The sequence below is a fragment of the Pomacea canaliculata genome, linkage group LG12, assembly GCF_003073045.1.
Source record: "Pomacea canaliculata isolate SZHN2017 linkage group LG12, ASM307304v1, whole genome shotgun sequence".
In the NCBI taxonomy this organism is placed as follows: Eukaryota; Metazoa; Mollusca; class Gastropoda; order Architaenioglossa; family Ampullariidae; genus Pomacea; species Pomacea canaliculata.
In genome coordinates this window covers 9,854,809-9,874,878 of record NC_037601.1, presented here as the reverse complement: position 1 = coordinate 9,874,878, position 20,070 = coordinate 9,854,809, and the positions used below count along the sequence as shown (strand labels likewise).

Genomic DNA, 20,070 nt, shown 5'->3' with positions numbered 1-20,070 from the left:
ATCGGATGGATTCTGAGCTAGTACCTGCTGTTAGCTTAAAGATCAAAGATAAGGAGTTATGATTAAGGCATACAACTTGTGAATAATCAAACACTAAGAACAGAATTCTTTTTAAATAAATATATTATTTACACTATATAAGTAAAAAAAAGGCGAAAATATATTCTAGCGTCCTTCCCCTCCATCGCCTCTTATCTTCCTTCCTTAGGACTGGGTGTTGACAATGTCAGTAGACACTGTCCTTCTGCAATAGATGTTCACCATTCCACTTCATCTGAACGACATCCAGTAAAATCTCTACACACCCTCGTAAATAAATACAGTTAAATAAACCATCTTTATTCCACGGGGCTGTTGGATTGTGCTGCATACATATTACGACACAACATTTTGAACGTGTAAGGAGATTGATCAAATTTTAAAATTAAAATAAAAAAAAGAGCAAAGTGAAACTACTAAGTGAATTTATTCAAGATCATGTCCTTTGTGGATGACAACAGAGAAAGAAAGTAGCCTTTGCCGGGTCCATGTTTCGATACAGCGAACAAGAGGTCTGCCACGTTACGTCACAGACGACAAGAGGTCTGTTAGAACTACGTCACAGTGGAAAGAGATTCACTACGCTACGTCACAGACGACAGGAGGTCTGCTAGCGCTACGTCATAGCGGACGAGAAGAGAGATCCGTAACGAGAGTATCGTTATTTGCACAATTCTCAAACGTTGGCAGCAGAGGTGACGTCATTGCCAACGAAGTTATTTACACAATCTTGCCACATTACCGGCCGATGTGAGTTGTTATCACAGAAGCTCCTCTTGCCGGCCACAAGATCATCCCCCGCAGTAAGCAGGTGTAAATGTTTCCTGTGGAAAGACTGGTGTAAACAGCGAGCAACAACAACTGACGTCGTCAGCAAGCACGTGCTGCGGCCGCTGGTGTAAACTGCACGCGCGCTGATGCAGGCGCGGAACGCCAAGCAGCCATCATTGATGTGGCGCTAGCGTGCAGCTGCACGAGCAGCGCCGGCTGGCGGAGCGCCGCGAGAGGGCGGGTCAGACGCCAGCGCCAGGTACAGGTGACGTGTGGGGAGGAGCGTCACTTCCTTTCAGCTCCAACGTCGTCAGCTGCGACTCGCCAACGTCGCAACACACTGACGGAGTGGGTGACCGAGGACGAGTCTGAGAGCTGGAGACTAACAGCCCTCCACATGGAGTCTGGAGTAGTGACGTCAATGCCGGCGTGACAGTGGGCGAGGAGGTGGTGACGTTCAATCACGAGGAAACTGATCGGCATGCTGGCCACGGTTCACTGACTGTTAGCCCTCTCAGCAGTTTCTTGACGTTGAGGACGTCAGGGAAACGTTCAATCGAAGGGAAAAAAACCCTCCGGTTCGCCGTGGATTCAAGGGAAACCAGAGACTGCACGTGACGCCTGCACGTGCTCTGCCTCCTCAATGCTCGTGCTTGTTTCGCTGAGATTTGTCTGTGCTTTGTCTTCATACCTTCTCTCATTCTACGCACGAAGCTGTAATCCACTAGCTTCCACTCCCCCACCCAGTCATCCCCCTTCGGCATCACGGCCCACGTAACTAACCGTAACTGAGTACAAAACATTTTAAGATCAGCGCCGTTGCCTCCGTTTCCGTTCCACCCAACCTTGGTCTCCTTTCCAATGTTCCCCATCTCCATCACTCATGCATGCAGTGAGCAGTGAACGCTCCGTGCCTGAGGGACCTGCCAGGTAACAGATAATGACCGTTGTCTAGGTGCACGCTTTGTCAACCGTAAAACAAAGCGCCAAAACCCTTAGGAAGCTTTCTGTGCTCGAACCACTGTCACCCGGAAATCGATGAGTCAGATCGGAGCTTTGTGATAGAGGAGGCAGAGTTGTTTGCTGACAGACCAGCCGAGCACGCAAACACTCGTCACTGCCCCGCTCCCCCCTTCACCCGACATGTCTGCGACAAGTGAAGCAACATTGATGCCATGGCGTGTGAACTGCTTGGAACCGTGATCACTGCAAATGTTTGGTCTACTAAGATGTATTACCCGTCATGCAACATTCCTTTTGTAGTGACATCGATGCCAGGTGTCCTGTCTGAGGGTGACAGAGGACAGCATTGGTCATAAGGAGGCAAGTGCTGATGACCGGGAAGCAAGTGTTGGTTACAAGGAGGTGAGTGCTGGTCACCCTGTTAGTCCTTCACCACAAGCCTGATGTAACATCAGACACTTCCATCAAACACATACCTTCCTCACTGTTCGATGACAGGTAAAAACAGTTTCGCATGACAGACACGTGATCACAAAGAGTGAAATGAGGTCGACTTTAGTCACGTGTTCATTACTGTGTCAACTGGTCAAAGTCCAGACGGTCCAACACGCGAACCATTGAGGTTAGTCGTGAAACTGTTTAGGACCAATTTTCAAAGACTGATTCCAGATTACGATCAACGTTTGTGTCAACCTCGCCCCAGAGAAACAGACCGTTGCTATTAAGTGACAGTGACGACAGCATGGACCCCAGCAGCAGCAGCGGAGGGGGCGGCAGCGCCAAGGACACCACCAGCACTGGTCTCAACATCAAAGCCAATGGTCGAACAATGAAGCCACAGGGTTCCCGGGAGCGCATCTCAAACCGATCAGGCGAGTGCGCACATGTCGGGGACAGCTGCCACAACAAGAAACGCTTGATACTGGGGCAGCAGCCTCATCCTGACGTTTGTCCACCGTTCACTTCCGGTACGCAGGTCTCGGACCACCTTTCCGTGTTCACAGAGGAAGAGTGGGGCAGCGAGGATGGGGGACAGACAAGCGGCGCGTGCAACCCCCAGTGTGGCCCCAGCCCACCCAGCCCCCCTACCTACCAATCTCTGGCTCAGATGAGCATCAGTCCCTACCGACACAAGCGAACCACGTCGCTTAAAAAACCCCGCAAGGCGGCGCTGGACAACATGGAGGCGGACGAGATGCGCCCCCGCACCAGCAGTCTCCCAACCCGCAACAACATCCGGCGCCCCAACCTGCAGTACCTGTCCCCGCCACACTTCGGCTCGTGCCGAGACGACCAGGAGGAGTTCTACACCCTGCGCTCCTTCGTCACCACCAGCAAGGGCGTGCTCATCAACAGGGGGGACTCGCTCCGCTCGCGCAGCACCAACAGTGTCCTGTCCTCCGGCAGCGGCAGCATCACGGAGCTGACGCAAGTGTCCCTGAACTCCTCGCAGGGGTCCTTGTCTCAGGGCAGTGGCGGCAACAGCGGCGACCCGGACTCCCCCGCCACCATCGTGCCCTACAGGGTCCTGATGCTGGGCAGCCCGGGGGTGGGCAAGTCCTCGCTGACGGAACAGTTCTCCACCTCCGAGTACCTGGGAACATTCGGCGCCAGCATAGGTGAGTCCGCTGTTGGTGGTACCTTAGCTGTTTAGTGCGTGTTTTTTTTTCTTCTACAGGTTACAGAAAACAATGGCTTTGGGACGATCATTCGGAACTTTAAAACATGTTGAGCTAAGACAAAACCTGTTTGAAAAGACATCGCCAGTATATTGCCAATACATTGCCAGTATATTGCCAATACATTGCCAGTATATTGCCAATACATTGCCAGTATATTGCCAAGACATCGCCAGTATATTGCCAATACATTGCCAGTATATTGCCAAGACAATGGAGCTTTAAAGCATTTGGAAGGCTTGACACTTTCTTTGCCCAGTTAAGAACGATCTTTAACACTGATAGCAAAGTATTGCTATCAACAGCTCTGGACGATTGAATTGCAATGAGGACAGAAGCATCTAATGATTGAAAACTGAAGAAAAAAAAATAGAGGATTGATTTGTAGACAGAATACAAGTGAGAGTCTAGAAATGTTTTTTCAGCACTCTGAGTTTCAAACTATGAGAGGATGGTGGGCAGAGCATCATTGACTTCAGTCCCTGCGGAACATGCATATGACAAGAGTTTTGTAAAGGTAAAGATCATTTCATAACCTTTTCAGGTCGTTGTGGGGGGTGCGGTGAGGCGCCAGAGACCTCATTTTCTCAGGGCCAGCTTTATATGACATGCCCATCTCTTCTCCCTCCCACTACCCTCTGTGGGGTCAGGTACCCATTCCCGCCAGCTGGGTCGACTAGGGGGAAGATGGCTGCGCTAATCGGGTATCGAACCAGCTCGCTCTCAATTCGGACGACAGCGCTCTAAACACTCGGCCTCCCAGGGAGTCATTTAACCTGTGATTATCGCAACAAAAAGAAAAGTTACAGCAAAGATCTTCGCGAACGCATTGATGAGTTCATCAGGTTTGCCTTTCATCTGATTACGACCAGCCCTTAAAGATTGAACCTACTGCCCGACCTCATCATTTAACATCAGAGCAGATTGGAGATCAAGCAAGTAGCTTCCTGGGTTATTTGGCGGGAAAGTGCTTCTCCCTCGAGATAATTTCACACTGTGTTGAGAGAGGGAGGAAAAAAAAGTACACGTAGAAAATCACCTACGGTCGACCCTTCAAACAGGTGCCACATACAGAGAATGTCCCGAGACGAGATCTGAACCCCAGACCTTTCACCTAGTGGTAACAAGTGAGTGTCAAGGGCAGAGGTATGTGTCAATGAGGTAAGAGACTGCGGAGTGTGGAAGCTTATGACGTCACCAAGTGACAAGAAAACAAACCGTTCCAGTGTCACGTGACAAACAACTGCTGTCACAGACATTAGTCCTTGCAGCGCGACCTGAGTGTGGGACGAAAACAATCGTAACAATGTCAAAGTAATCAAGTAACAGAGTAATGCTTCAAAGTTGATCACGTGCCTCTTTCCTCATGCTCCACCTCCTTCTCATTCCGCCCCCACATTCTACCCTCGTCTCACTTTCTCCTGCTTCTTCTATGCTCGTAGTTTGTCTATGCGTAAGCGTGCGTGTGTTCTTGAATTTGGAAGCATACTCACATTCCTGTTGTTTGTGCTTCCAGCCTGGCGCTGTTCGTGTTGCCGTTGTACAGAAGACTATTTTTGCTTTCACTCCTTCTCATCTTGTTTGTTTTTCTCCTTAACGGTGACACAATAATTTGTTACATATATTTAGAAATTTCGACATTTCCACTTCCGGAGTTGTCGAGTGGCGTTGTGAGCGAGAGAAGCCATTTGTGGTATTTTGTGACAGCTTCCGGGCTTTTCGAATCTCTGGCGTTGTCATTATCTCTTGAGGTTTTTATCGATAAAGCAAATCACCTCTGTGACAATGATGGGATTAAGTTGAGACTCGCATTAGCTTTGAAGTCAATATGGCCGAGGATGTATATTTTTAAAGGTAAAAAAAAAAGAATCAGAATGGCATGTCCTTGAGAAAACGTCATTTGTTTATCTGTCTTGACACGAATTATCTTTCCCTACATCCGGGTCTTGTTTTGTCTCCTCCCTACATCTCTCTCTCTTCCTCCTACTCTAACACTAATGTCAGCGCATGTGCGCACACTCAAACACACAAACTTTGTGTTTTAGATAGAGAGACATCGTCTGTCATGGCTGACCCAAAGAGTATAAAGTACAAGGACAAGGAGATAGCACAAGGACAAGGAGATAGCACAAGGACAAGGAGATAGTACAAGGACAAGGAGACAGTACAAGGACAAGGAGATAGCACAAGGACAAGGAGATAGTACAAGGACAAGGAGACAGTACAAGGACAAGGAGATAGCACAAGGACAAGGAGATAGCACAAGGACAAGGAGACAGTACAAGGACAAGGAGATAGTACAAGGACAAGGAGATAGCACAAGGACAAGGAGACAGTACAAGGACAAGGAGATAGCACAAGGACAAGGAGATAGTACAAGGACAAGGAGATAGCACAAGGACAAGGAGACAGTACAAGGACAAGGAGACAGTACAAGGACAAGGAGATAGTACAAGGACAAGGAGACAGTACAAGGACAAGGAGATAGCACAAGGACAAGGAGACAGTACAAGGACAAGGAGATAGCACAAGGACAAGAAGAGAATACAAGAACACTATTGACTTGTCTCCCTACACTGGAGTTCATAGCACAGATCCTTATCTGAAAAGGAATAAGTAGACGAATGCTCGTGAAGCGCCCTCTAAGGGTCGTGACCTGTCGCCTTGACCTGCCGCCCTGACCTCACGCCGTTACCTACCGGAGCAGTTGCAGACCTTCAGGCTGCTGCTCAACCACTGGGATAACGACTGTAGACAGCCTCATCTTAGTTTTTGTTTTCCTGGAGATTAATCTCACCTCGGTGCACACTCGTCAACAGAGTTGGCACAACATCACACTGACTGGAGGTGTGGGCAAAGTCTGGGGCAGGCAACAGCTAGGAGCCAGAGAAACGGTTAATTAGAAACAGTTATTTATATCTTCCTAATTTTCTCGTTTTATAGGAGGGTTCAAACTCTCAATTTTATGTGTGTGGAGAGTGGTGGTGCTACAAGCTGCTTGGTGTTTACCAGGTGTTAATGGTGGGTACCATAGAACTGGCCGCGAGAAAACCGTGTCTAACATTTCCATCTCCGAATGATCAAAGAATCTTTACCTTCAGTAGCATCCTACCTACTGTCAGCTAAAGAGAACTCACTTGAGGCCTTCCATGTTCACTTAGATGAACATTAAGCAAATATATACAGGAAGTAGATAGACACAGGAACATTAAATAGATATCTATAAGAAGTAGATACAGGAACATTAAGTAGACATGTACAAGAAGTAGAGACATGAACATTAAGTAGCCATGTACAAGAAGTAGATACATGAACATTAAGTAGCCATGTACAAGAAGTAGATACAGGAACATTAAGTAGCCATGTACAAGAAGTAGATACAGGAACATTAAGTAGCCATGTACAAGAAGTAGATACAGGAACATTAAGTAGCCATGTACAAGAAGTAGATACATGAACATTAAGTAGCCATGTACAAGAAGCAGTGTTGTCCATAGGAATGGGAATCCCATGGGAATCCCATGGGAAACGTCCCATGGGACGGGATGGGATGGGACAGCACACATTTGTATTTCCCATGGTAGTCGATACTTGATATTGCAAAATAAATTTACTGTTATTTCATTCATCAAGGATTTAAATCTTTCCTCTGAATCATCTATTGTATGTGAAGTAGCAGGAATTATAGAACAAAAGCCGAAAAGTGGTTTTCAGTGTTGTCCATAGGATTGTTAATACCATGGGAATCCCATGGGAAACATCCAGTGGGATGGGACGGGATGGGACAGGCATAAATTGCCATGGGACGGGATGGGACGGGATAGAAAAATATGTCCCATGGACAACCCTGACAAGAAGTAGAGACATGAACATTAAGTAGCCATGTACAAGAAGTAGATACATGAACATGAAACACACAGGTACAGAAAGTAAATACGTTTAGAAAGTCGATAGATACAAAAGCATGAAATATATAATACAATAAATAGATATATATATATACATCGGAGGTTGGGGTAGAGGAACATGAAGTAGATGAGTGCAGGAAGTAGTCAGTGGCGCCACCTGCTGAGTGTGTTTGCACGTCTGTGTGTGCATCAAACGCCGCACTCCACCGGAAATCCGCCTAATGACCGTCAGCATCTGATGCCACATTACCTGTCTATTTAATTTGTCTTTTAATATTCATTGGCGACTGATTTCAACCTGATTGTGAGATCCTCGGGGTCGGCACTTCCATGTTGGCCTTGTTGGTCATATTGTGTATTTGTGTATACAGTATTAACTTTTGTTTGTATTTCGCAGTTTAATTTAGTCTTTCTTTGGTCGACGGTCAGGGGCCACTTGCACAACACATTTCTAATTTGAAACACTTTGAGACCTTAAATATTTTCAGATAATCAGTTTTATAGAAACTGTGAACAAAGTTTACATTTTTATTTTTGTTTTAAATTAGACTAACCTGCTTTAACCAAATTTCCGCCAGTTTTTGTGTGTACTTGCGCAACGCCTCTAAATGATATCAGAACGATTTTGAAAAGAAAATTCTAAATTTGCTTACTTAAAACATTTTAACTGAAACTGTTAGCGTAAGAAGAACGAACATCTAGGTTTTATTCATCATTAGTTTTGCTCAGCTGCAAGTACCACAGACGTCCTGACGACAAAACGAGTGTACTGAGTGTGTACTGAGTGTTTACTGAATGAGTACCGAGTGTAAGATAAAAGATAAAAGAGATATTACTGGGATCGAGATATTTTTGACTTCAAACTCTTCTGGTTTGTTTCAAGGGAATACTAACTAATAAAGCCTCCACGATCAAATTGTGTATAAGTATATTTGTGCACATTTTATTATTTCTGATCCTCGGTAATATAAACATCCTACAATTCCTTTCTGCCATTGACCACGTGACGATGCTTGATTTATCCGCAAGAGAGAGCCCAAACGCAAGCAATGAAAGAAGAAATGAAAAGGAAAAAATGAGAAAAAAGAGAGCAATGGAGGATGGATGAGAGAGGAGGAGACAGACTCCCCCCCTGCTGTGCCGATCTGTGAGTGCGACACCTGGAGCCACTCAGCCGCCAGGTAGCAGCGTGTTGATGTCGGACGAGTTCCTACCTTCAGCACTTCACACTTTCACAATTTTACACGATTGACACAGGGAGGAGATCGAACAAAACATCTGTTGTTCCTCTAACCAAAGTGTTGATGTTGTGTAGACATTTTAAGATGACACAAGGTTTGTAATCCTACTCAAGGCAGGTTATCACTCGTCGTTCATCATCTTTCTTTGTCCGCCTGTCCCAAGCTCTCGCCTTTTGGAGAAGAGAAGTGTGACACGCAGAGATGGAAAAGAGAAGTAGGTTGTAAGGGTGTGACAGAAAACACCCACACTGTAAGCAAAATAAATCTCGACATGTTCTCGCGTGACCCTAGGCTGCCTGCACGTGTGCGCGTGCACGTGAGGTGAAAGGACGTCAGTCGGCTGCTGCGTAAAAGAAGGAAGTCTGATTGTTATAGGCTTTGATACACGCAGCGTGCATACACGCACACATACAGACTCACACACACATACAGACTCACACACATACAGACTCACACACACACAGGAGGACGGGTGCACAGTGCACGCGAAGGCAAAATCTGTCAACCGCTGAGAAGATTCTTGACAGCGAGTACAGCTGAACATACATCGGTTGACTCCTTGACCCCTCAGTCAACTTGCACAACATGACCCAGCAACAGGGTCAGAGGGACACACTGTCCCGATGTAGGACCTGCTCACCATCGCCCACAATGGGTCTGGGTGGTGAGCTTTGTCAGCTTTGTCTATCTACGTACTCACCCACCTCCCTAGCATCCCAACGACTGGTACCAATCAAAAGACGAAAGAAAGAATGCAGATCTTGAGAAAAGATTTGTGACAACGCCTCTCAATGACCACTACGCAGTCACTTTTGTCGGACAGCTGTGGGACTTCCTGTCTGACAGCTGTAGCACTATCTGTCTGACAGCTGTGGTGCTTGCTGTCTGACAGCTGTAGGACTTTCTATCTGACAGCTGTAGCACTATCTGTCTGACAGCTGTGGTGCTTGCTGTCTGACAGCTGTAGGACTTTCTATCTGACAGCTGTAGCACTATCTGTCTGACAGCTGTGGAACTTGCTGTCTGACAGCTGTAGGACTTTCTGTCTCGTGCCTGCCGAGCTTTCTCTCGTGAGGTTTTTGTCGCGTGCCTCCCCACAACCCCAACTCACCCCGCCCCGTTCCTTCTTGTTGCAAAGGCTTATGGGAGCTAATGCTGTTTTCAGTAAAATGCTAGAAACACGAAAGGAAACCTTCGATGTTGGTGTTAAAGGCAAACTCCCGAGAAATCCATACTGTGTACGTCACCGCCCAGTGCCTGGCTTGTACGTCACATGCCATTACAAGTCGCTTTTCGTTTTTTGACTAAATTACCGTTACAAACTTTTTACCCTCGAAAAAAAGATTATCGACCTTTTTTTTCTGGTGGCAGCCCTTTGGCTCTCTTCGTGGATGAGCTCCCTGTTTCTGGTTTATCTCCCCCTAAAATGTAAATTTAATGGCGGCCTGTTTGTTGCTGTTTTTTGTTTTATTTTTCTCGTATTTGCTGTGCGACACGTGGAACCTACTGCTACCTCATCGGCCTGTGCTGAGATTTATAAACATTTTATGTAAACAACTCACGGGAACATGTCCTGTAGACACCAAAGTCGTTAGTAACTGCAGCTGTACGTATCACAAAGTAAGTACAGCACTGGTTGTCAAAGTAATTCCAAGGAATAAATTAAACCCGGACTTTTTGCTGTTAAAGTATAGGTGTGTGTCACGTGTAAGATGCTGACCGGACTCGTGACGTCGTTGCGAGCTGAGGACGCGCACCTGAGTAAAATACCTGAGTAACTCACGTTTCCGCTGCCCTCGTCATGAAGTGGCCTCGACCTCTCACCTTCGCTGCCTTGTGTCTTGTCTGCAGACATGTGCCCTCACCTTCAGGCGCACCAGGCACCGAGGACGATGTTCTTCCTTTTCCTCGCTGCTTCGTTCTATCCTGCATTAGGCGCCATTCAGCAACCTTTAGTGCGGCCATCAGTTCAGATAACCCTCTCGGTAGTTTTCTAGAAATCTGACACACTTTATCTGACATAGCTGTTTGTTGTTCATCTGGCACCTGTTCCTTTTTTTGGTTCTAAGTTGAAAACAGATAATTTGATCAGCTTTGTGCTAGAATGTAGTCAACCAGTGCAATACGATTCTAATATAAAGGGATTTTTTTTAGACAAAACGGCAGGCAATTTAGTTTCGTTTTTAACTAGCAACAAGAAAAAAAAAATAATAAAACGAACAAGATTTGTTTGCGTTAAATGTGTGCCTCTGCTTGACACTTGGGTTTCACGTGTGGAGCAGCTAATCTGGCCATTGGAGACAAATCCAGTCTTGATGAGTTTTAGTTTTTCTCTCCTCTAAGCCTTTGTGAGCTATTGTAAGAAAAATACAAGCGGTGGTAGCGCCAGTACAGTACTATAGACATACTATACAGTACTGTAGACATACAATACAGTACTATAGACATGAGACAGGACATAAACTGAAGTCGTTAGTAAACAACACAAACATAGAGAAAGCGATAAAGGAGACTATGAATAACAAGCACTGCGCATAAATAACTAAATATAAAGTACTAGACGATGGCCAGCCGGGGTCGACAAGTCAGGGCTGTGTTGCCAGGCGCCGTAGAGTCAGTAGGACAGGTGTGAGAGAGAGAAAGACAGAGCCTGCAGCACGTCACAGCACGTCACAGGTAATTGCTGGCGGTCACGTGGCGCCTGTCCGGGCTTCAGAACGAGGCTGGAGGCTCCATTCCGTCGTCTACCCACGAGTCCTAATGGAAAATGTTGCGCGGTCCTGGAGCTCGGGTCCCTAGGGAGTTGCAAGACAATTTTCAAGCCAGAGTGAGTGAAATCCCGACAGCGCGTAACAAATGTTCTAAATATTGTTGTTGATTGTCGCTAACTGCCGTAAAGATGCTGGCTGTCAGTCACTGGCACTCACTGTCGTCACAGGTGTACAAAGACAGGTGAGCACTGGTGAGCAGACTTCACTCTCAATGTCACAGTTGGAATCATCAACGCTGGGGAAAACATTAAACACAGACAGTTGGTCAATAAGTAGCCACCGGTTACAAGAAACGTTACGACCCATGACCTCCGGAACTCCGACCTCTTGTATTTCCTGTCTACATCAGCAGCAGGTAGACAGCAGATCCTAGCGCCCTAGTGATCGTTACTAATATCTTGTTGTTAAAAGCACAGATAATTTCAAAAAGTCTTCACATAAAACTGCTAATCGCACAACAGGGACAAAAAAGAAAAAAAAAGAAAAAAAAGGCAAGACGATATTTTTCTCGAAAGCATTTCGAAGTCTGTGATTTGTTTTCGCTTCATCGGGAAAAAAAAACCTTTGCCGCCTCTTCAACGAAAGGATGGATGGGCAACGATACACCTGTCTTCAAACACATCTCCTGTTTCACTCTACGGTAGTCCTTACAAACTAAACTTGTAACTGAATAGTCTCTTGTTATTTCTTTTTCTGTAGCCATTGTTTTCTCCCAGACACTCAAGGAGAATAACATGTCTGACCTTTTCTTGGCTGGAAATAAGACTTTTCCTGCCTTCTAGACGGACTGGGTTCTTTTTATTCTTGCTGAAAATTATTATTTGCAGAAGGTCGTATTTCTTCCTTGTCTGCATTATATCCTGCGGTATCCCATTCATATTTATTATCACTATTGTTAGCTGCACCTTCATGTGTGGAGGACAGAAGTCACTCAACTGGACGCGATTTCTATGTAACGGTACACATGACTGAGCTTTGACGAGCAAGACATGTTGCTAGGCGACATAAATATGACAATCAAAAAAAAAAAAAAAGAAAAATCATTGTTTGCTTTTGATTCATAATAGCTCAATATTAGGTGGTAAAAAAAGCAGACCTTTCAATACTCAATATGAAACTGGAGTGCCAATCTTTTGACTGACGTCCCTATGTTTTTTAGAGAAAACTCATCTATAATTATAATTAATTATGTTATGCTTGTTTCTAACACAATTTGTCCGTAATGAGACGTTGTATGGTCGTTTTGTTAAATGAAAAACGACATTTCTTTATAATATTAGGTCACATTAATTACTGCCGATTAATTATTTCTTCCCCTAATATGACAGACGGACGGACGGACGGACGTACGGACGGACAGACAGACAGACAGACACACAGACACACAGACACACAGACAGGCGAGAATCGCACTACACACCTACAAACTACATCTTTAAATAGCATTCCCTGTAGCAGACAGCAAAAATCAAGGATAAGCGGACGTCACTCGCCCACACTAAGCAGCTCCAGCAACCTGATATCTGTCTACAGATCAGTTGCCTGATGTCCGGTGTCTGCAACTCAGTGTCTCCATGCACACGTGACTGGGAACTTAAGTCGAAGCCAGACAGAAAGTCAGTCAAATATCAGTCTGGGGAAGTTTTATAAATAAAAGGAGTGTATGTACCTATGCAGACAAGCAGAAATAAAAATGATGTGCGGCATGACACAAGGGCTGCAGCAGCTTGCCATGATGCCGCCTCCACTGCTGACTCGGTGTGTAACACCAAGAACCAGCCAATCAAAGAAAAGCCTCCAGGGGCAAGTGTCACGACGTGTTTTCTTAAACTTAAAACTGTTCTAACGTACCAAGTTTAAAAACGTTTTTAAATATCAAAACTCACCTCTACACCATTTAGATGCGTTGTACACGAGCATGCGAAACACGAGACCAAAAGTTGTATCTTCTTTAAGACAGTTAATCCTGTAACTGATTTTTCTTCTTTGGACGGTTTTCTTAAAATTGTTTTGTGCACTGTGTATCTTTAAAATATCTCAATACATTTAGGTCTAATCGTGCTTAAAACCATAAATCTGTTGTGCCACTGGCCCTCCATCAGGGAATTTATGTTTGTGTTTGCCGCTTCTATTAGACGAATATTCACCACAAGAATGTGGCTGCCATAGCATCGTCGTCTTTGGTCTCAGGAGAAGGTGCGAGTCACAAGACCTGAAACACCTTGTCGTGATATTGATCGAGCTTTCACTTATTTTTTGAAAAGAAAGTCTGTTGGATGTTTGTTTATGGGAAGGTGAGATTTACTCATTTGGAATCAAAGTTTGCAAAAATACAAAAAGTACACAAACTGTAACAAAATACAACATGCACTCAGACTGTAACTTCTCGGGAAAACAAATAATTGGCTGTGATGACAGCGACCTTTCTGGCCCTCCCGCCCCCTTGTCATCATGGAGTGGTGCTCGGGGTCAGCCAGCCTCCTCACCACTCGCCTCCACCCTGCGATCACAGCCCAGACTCACACAGCAGGTCACACTGTCTGCCAGTGCTTACATTCTTCTTACTGTCACAGACAATCACATAACACGCATGAACACACACGTCCACGCACGCACGCGAACACACAAACATACACACATGTGTATATTCTCCTTTCAACCAGCGAAAACCTTCGCCCACAGTTCAATAATCATAATCACAGGTCTTTGGATTTTTTTTCATTCTCTAAACCTAAAAAATGTAATTTTAAAGACTGACACGGACAGAAAATCATTATATTGATCACAAAAAGATTTTTTGCTGCAAATGGTGTGGCCAGCTGGATGTCGCAGTGGTCCACACACGATAATGTGTCTGTGGACAAGGAGAAGCTTGTCGATTTAATATCCTCGTGTAAATGGAGGCTTGTCATTTCAAAATTAATGCATTTCAAGACGATAAATCAGAGAGGAAAAGAGAGATAACCAGTCTTGCTGTAGCAGTTTCTATGACAATGTGTGTGTCTGTTTACAATCATATTATATTTTGTGGATGAACATTTCCTGTTGACAGACTTGATCACGTGTTTAGTGAAAACTATTTCCTGTTTACAGTCGTGCTCGCTTGCTTGTCATGGATTCCTACTTGCAATGAAGCATGCTTCAGCACCACCAACATGGGTCAGGAACCAGCTACTCTAGAATTATCTTGTCAAAATGTCGAAAGAAACAGAAACACTACTGATTGCAGTTAATTGAGGCCTTTATTCGTATTTAGGAGACTTGAGGAAGGTAGGGGCAGATGTGGCCAACGATGAATTTTGTTTACTTGAATTGAACCCGTAGAATAAATTGGCGCTGAGCTCGCCATCAGGTCGACTTGAAGAACGCAGAAAGCAAAATCTCCATAAAAATAATTAAAGCTTATGATTCTTTATTTATGGAGGACACCCACGCACTGTGGTGCTGCTAACAGAAAACAGACAAAGTTTGAAAGAACCGGATTCTTAAAGTTTCTGTTCTTTGAGTCTGACATTACAGAATTTACTTTCCGTCTGATAATACCTGCTGACATTTTGAAGTCCTGCTGCTGACACAGCACACAACGAGGTTGGCAATAAAAATAGTCTGGGTATCTCTACACTGAAGTATCATGTTGATGTTGATGTTGTAGTTGTTGTCAGGTGGATGTTGTGTAGAGACAAAGTGTGGACTGTGGTGGGTCACAGAGATAAACGAGGAGCAGGCACGCCATACGAAATGGTGCCATAGTGCTAATGTGCTTGGTGTTGATGGAAAAAGGAATTTCAATGACGATATAATTAATGTAAGAGTGTTGATGTAGATAACGGTCCACAGAGGTAAATATGCGCTATTGTTGAGGAATAAGATTGTAAAGGACAATGGGAGACCTGTTGATGATGGCGATGATAAGTTTGAGCACGACATTCTTTGAGTCGGTGCCAGAGTTTAGAAGTGAAGTACACTAGGTGCTCACGGTTGTGGATTAAGCCAGGACCTGTGGACGTGTGAAAGGGAACTGTCATGTAGTATGTTCTTCTTCATGTAGACATGTTAGTGACAATCTTCATTTCCACACATGGAAGCGACCTCGATACGTTTACAAGACACGCTAACACATACACACACATCACACACACACACACACACACACACAGACACACACACAGTTATAAGACCAGAGACCATGAAGTGTCCTCACTGTACGGAGAGCCAGAGGGAGGACATTCCACCAACCACTGGGCCATTGACAGAGAGATGGTGGGACGCCATCAGTCGTCTGCTCACGGAATACAATGCGAGCATCATTGTGAGCTCTCTGAACTTGTTAAGCAAGCATTCAGGGAGATGATAACAATAGTCCAGCCTGGACAATACAAATACTGATGTAAGCTTCTTGATGGCAGCAAGAGAGAGAGATGTCTAATGTGAATAATCCTACGCAGTTCAAGAAAAATGGACTTGCAGACAGAGTGAACATGATTTTGGAATGGTATTGATGTGTCGATCTGATTTTTCGAAGCATATTTTGGTTCTTCTTTCTATTTACTGTGCATTGATATTACATTTGTCACATAGATGGGCTTTCTTCTTCTTGTTGTTCTTGTTCATCCTGTTCTTGTTCTTCTTATTATTACAAAAACAGTTCTAATGGTATTGCTGGAATTACCGCAGCACAACGGCTTCACTTGTACCCAAAATCGGAACGAGTTGCTGCAGACGACACGAAGAACAAATAGAAGACACCAGGAGGACGACAAGAACCCTCAAACATGAAGCTTTAGAGGTTGAGAGTCGGAATGGACAAGTAAGCGAACAAAGCTGACAGCTTTCTGTGACAAGTACAGCTTCATTAAAAGACAGTGCTTCTGGGAACCACACCCGTTGGTCGTTTCCGTCAGTCGTTCCCTTCACGTAGCTAATACGATTGTCACGTGACAAGCAAGTTTTTCTGCGGGAAAAGGATATTAGAACAGATGGACTACTTTCTACATAATAGCTATGAGATTCCAGCATAATATTCATGCAAATTTAACAAGTCATTTATCTGAAATTTACTGAATTCACTCCGTGCTGTCCTTTATCTCGTTACTAAGCAACTTTCAGAGAAAATATTGTTGCCTGCAGACTCTTGCTTGGCTCTGTGGTTTGAAATGGAAGAGAGCATACAAGTTAAGTATTATTTTCTAATGCTGTGTTTGCACCTGCATTAAAGGAACTGTCATAGGAAATAATAGAACCTTTTAATTACAAAGCTCCTCATTAATGGGAGAAAACTTCCTTTTTATACTGGTGAATGTCTGCTGTACAGTGGAACTGTTCACAATGTTGTCCTGGATACAGCTCCAGTTTGTGGAACATGAAGCAGATCATTAGTAATTTAGCTTCAGCAAGCAATTTATTGATTTAAAGTTTGAGAGGTTGTTTTGTTTTATTATCGATCCTCAAGAAGACAGAAACATAACAACCTCTGTCAACACTGGTATTGGAACAGAGTGAGTGGTTGTATACACAGGAGTAGAGCTGTGCTTACACATGTATACACTCAGGATTACTAAGTGCTTACACTATGTTTTTAGGGGAGGTTACTGTACAAATGCTCTTTTCTCATGTTTTAATTTCCTGAGTGTGATATTAGGTCTGGGTTTTACCAATGAAGTCAGGTACAACAGCTTTTGCAGTAAGAAACATTCATGGTTATGAACTTATGATCTAGTCTTCTCTAGCCACATGAATTTCTGATCTGTACCTCTGTGTCATCGCCATCTTGCTCTATGGATGTCGTGTGGAAGAGGAATGACCTGGCATTGCCATAATGGTTACAGAGAGACCCACAGAAATGTAGTCTCTCTTGTGTTTTTGTGTTTGCAATGCGTGGAGAGCCTTGCTTTGGGTGGGATACCGCATTATAAAAGCCATCATCATCCATCAATCATCATCAATCATCCACTATCATCATCAATAATTAATTTGTCTGACATTTCAAGTCTTGAATATAAGACTTAATTATTGAACTTATTTATTGTCATGAATCTGTTTTGATATTTGAAATCTTGACTATATAACTTACCCAGTTTTAGAAAGGGAAATTCAATAATAAATGTCTACACCTATAGTTGAATATACGAGCAGTACACTGTCAATAGTTCACCTGGTTAGTGACATAGAATCCCTGCAACACAGACTGGTACAGTCTCAACTCACCCTTCCTCTTTGATGGATACATACTTTTATTGCCCAAGAGTCGCTAACCGTGATGATTGTAGTCAAAACAAAGAAACCGGAAGTTGGGTGTGCAGGACACAGTTTGTACTCAGCTGACGAGTGGTTGTCACAGTCCATGTGTCTATATGGTCCTCGGTGCCACCGACTTTTATCTCATCCTGCGGCGGGCGGCCACGTGTGACCGACTTTCTGCGCCGCGTTTATCGGGTGGTAAGCCTGCAGTCCCCGGGAACCGACTAGTCCATCTGTCAGCTAATAACAACGGTCACTGTATTTAGAATTAGGTAAACAGACCTTTCCCACACTGCACTGCGATCCTGCTGACAGCTTGATTCATAATGTGTTTGTACAGCACGTGTGGAAGTGGGAAAACCAAACGGCAATGAATGCAGGCCGTCGACCTGTAGACCACCATTCATCTTGAACACAGTGAAACACTCTCTCTCTCTCTCCCTTAATTAACATATTTCACATCGCTATCAGCACATTTACCATCTGTTTCTTAATTAAACTTTCAGTCCATTTGAATACGAGCTTATCCACACAAAAAAAAGTCAAACATTTCAGACTACCTTTAAAAAAAGTCCGTTTACTATTTGTCTAACGATTCAAAAGTCTTGCAGAGAAGAGAACTCTGCTTCTGTTTCTTGTTTCACCGAAACAGATGTGATTTATTTTGTGAAATCTGCAGAAAAGCATGCAGATGCAAAACAAACCTTGCCTACAATGACACTGATGTCACGGGCAGTGGGGTTACCGCCTTTGCCAGGCAGCCCTCGGTAATATGAAATTAGAATATTTTGCTCGATTTTTTTCCATCAGAAAATCAGTTGTCAGCTGAATATATTCGCGAGCTTGTCCTTTCTTTTCAAAGCCCTGGAGGCTTCACGGGCAGACTGCCGGAAGTACGTGAATCGCAAAACGCTAGAGTGCATGCGCATGGCTGCATTTCCTTTGTCCGGCGCGAGTTCAACAATGATCAAAGTTGTTTTCTGTTTTTGACACATTCCCCACTTTCCCCTCTCTCTTGAAGCAACGGGAGGACAAGCGCAGATGACACAGGATGAGGTGGTGAAGGGTAATGTTTGGATGGGATTGGTACGCAAGAAATAGCCGGTTGCCCGAGTAACGGCAGCTAATAACATGTAACTGGTCAGGAGGATGGGTGAGTGTGTTGCCAGGTCTCACGGTGTTTACGTGGCGACCAGCGGCTGTACGTGATGCAAACGTGTCAGCAGCTCCATCACGTTCGTCATCGAGTTGATAGTCTCACACACAGTCCACCGACATTTCTCCTGGAGGCTGAGGGTCACTGATAGCTCCTCTCTCGAGACTAGAGTCAATATTTGAACAGACCTGCCGCAGCGGATCCTCAGTGCAAGGATCACGTGACCAGTTCGTCCGTCCGTAATTTTTTTTTTTTTTTTTTTTTTTGGTGTGCGATCAAGAGGTTTCTTGTTTTGCACGAATGTTCCTGGACATGAGTAGGTTTCAATCTCGGTGGTTTGTAAAAAGTACACTTGTCTCGTGTGAGGCACATCTGTAACACCAGAGACTGGCTACAAGATGGCGGTGGCCTCGCGCTGGGAGCGTGAGAAGACATGTACAGATGGTGGCTGTCGTGGTTAGAACATTTATCGGAGCCGGTTGTTTACAGCCTGTGAGTAGCAGTCTTGTGTTGCAGTCCCAGAACCACATACCTTGATACACGAAGTTTGATCAGTGGCTGCTTTTTGTGCCGCTCTCTGATACACAATTAAAGAGGTCAAGAGCCTCGTTCTAGTGGGGACAGCAAGCTAAGTGGGTCACCGTACTAGGAAACAGCGTGTTGAAGGTAATCAGTGCGCAATAGAAAGTCTAAACGTAATATAAAGACATCCGAGTGTCTCCTTAATTTAATTGTGGCTCAGATTACTTTTAGATATACTAAAAATAAACTAATATGTAACAAAAATATAAAAAAAAACTTTTCCGGACTTATATCTTTAGTGTTCGAGACATCACAATAATATTCTGGTATGAAGTCTACGACACAAGCTCCGCTGGCAGTCCACAGATGTACCGCTAGTCTAGTCAGTGTGAGAACAGGTGAGCAAAGCACTGTCGGCTTGTGATCTGCAGGAATTGTACGAAGGTTGCTTTTACTTGCCTGGGGGTAAGTCTACAAGATACAACAACAAGGCCTCAGGTAAGTTTATCTGAACTGCCGGTCGTTGCTGATCAACAAGTGAAAGGGAAAGTTTGCACGACCTTTTAATAGAGAATGACCGACGGTTGAAACTGTATTTCCAGGCGTTCGAAGACGTAACAGGTCAAAGAGTAAACTTCCCTCCGGAAGTGTTCTCCAGGTAAATACAATCTTTAGTTCCACCGTGAAATACAGATAATTGTAGGTTCTGCAGTAAACACGACTAAGATAAACACAGAGATGTCACCGAGTGCAGGCGTGTCTGGTGGCTCCACAGAACTCGAG

The 20,070-nt window shown here is 44.5% G+C and overlaps 1 protein-coding gene across 1 annotated transcript in view; it reads left to right on the top strand.

Moving 5' to 3' along the window:
* Positions 1-951: 951 nt before the first annotated feature.
* LOC112553402 (GTP-binding protein RAD-like) overlaps positions 952-20,070 on the top strand; it is a 31,681-nt gene continuing 12,562 nt past the window's right edge. The window contains exon 1 of the mRNA XM_025220596.1: positions 952-3,392. Within this exon, the coding sequence (XP_025076381.1) occupies positions 2,516-3,392 (877 nt within the window). The 5' untranslated portion in view covers positions 952-2,515. The remainder of the gene's footprint in view (positions 3,393-20,070) is intronic.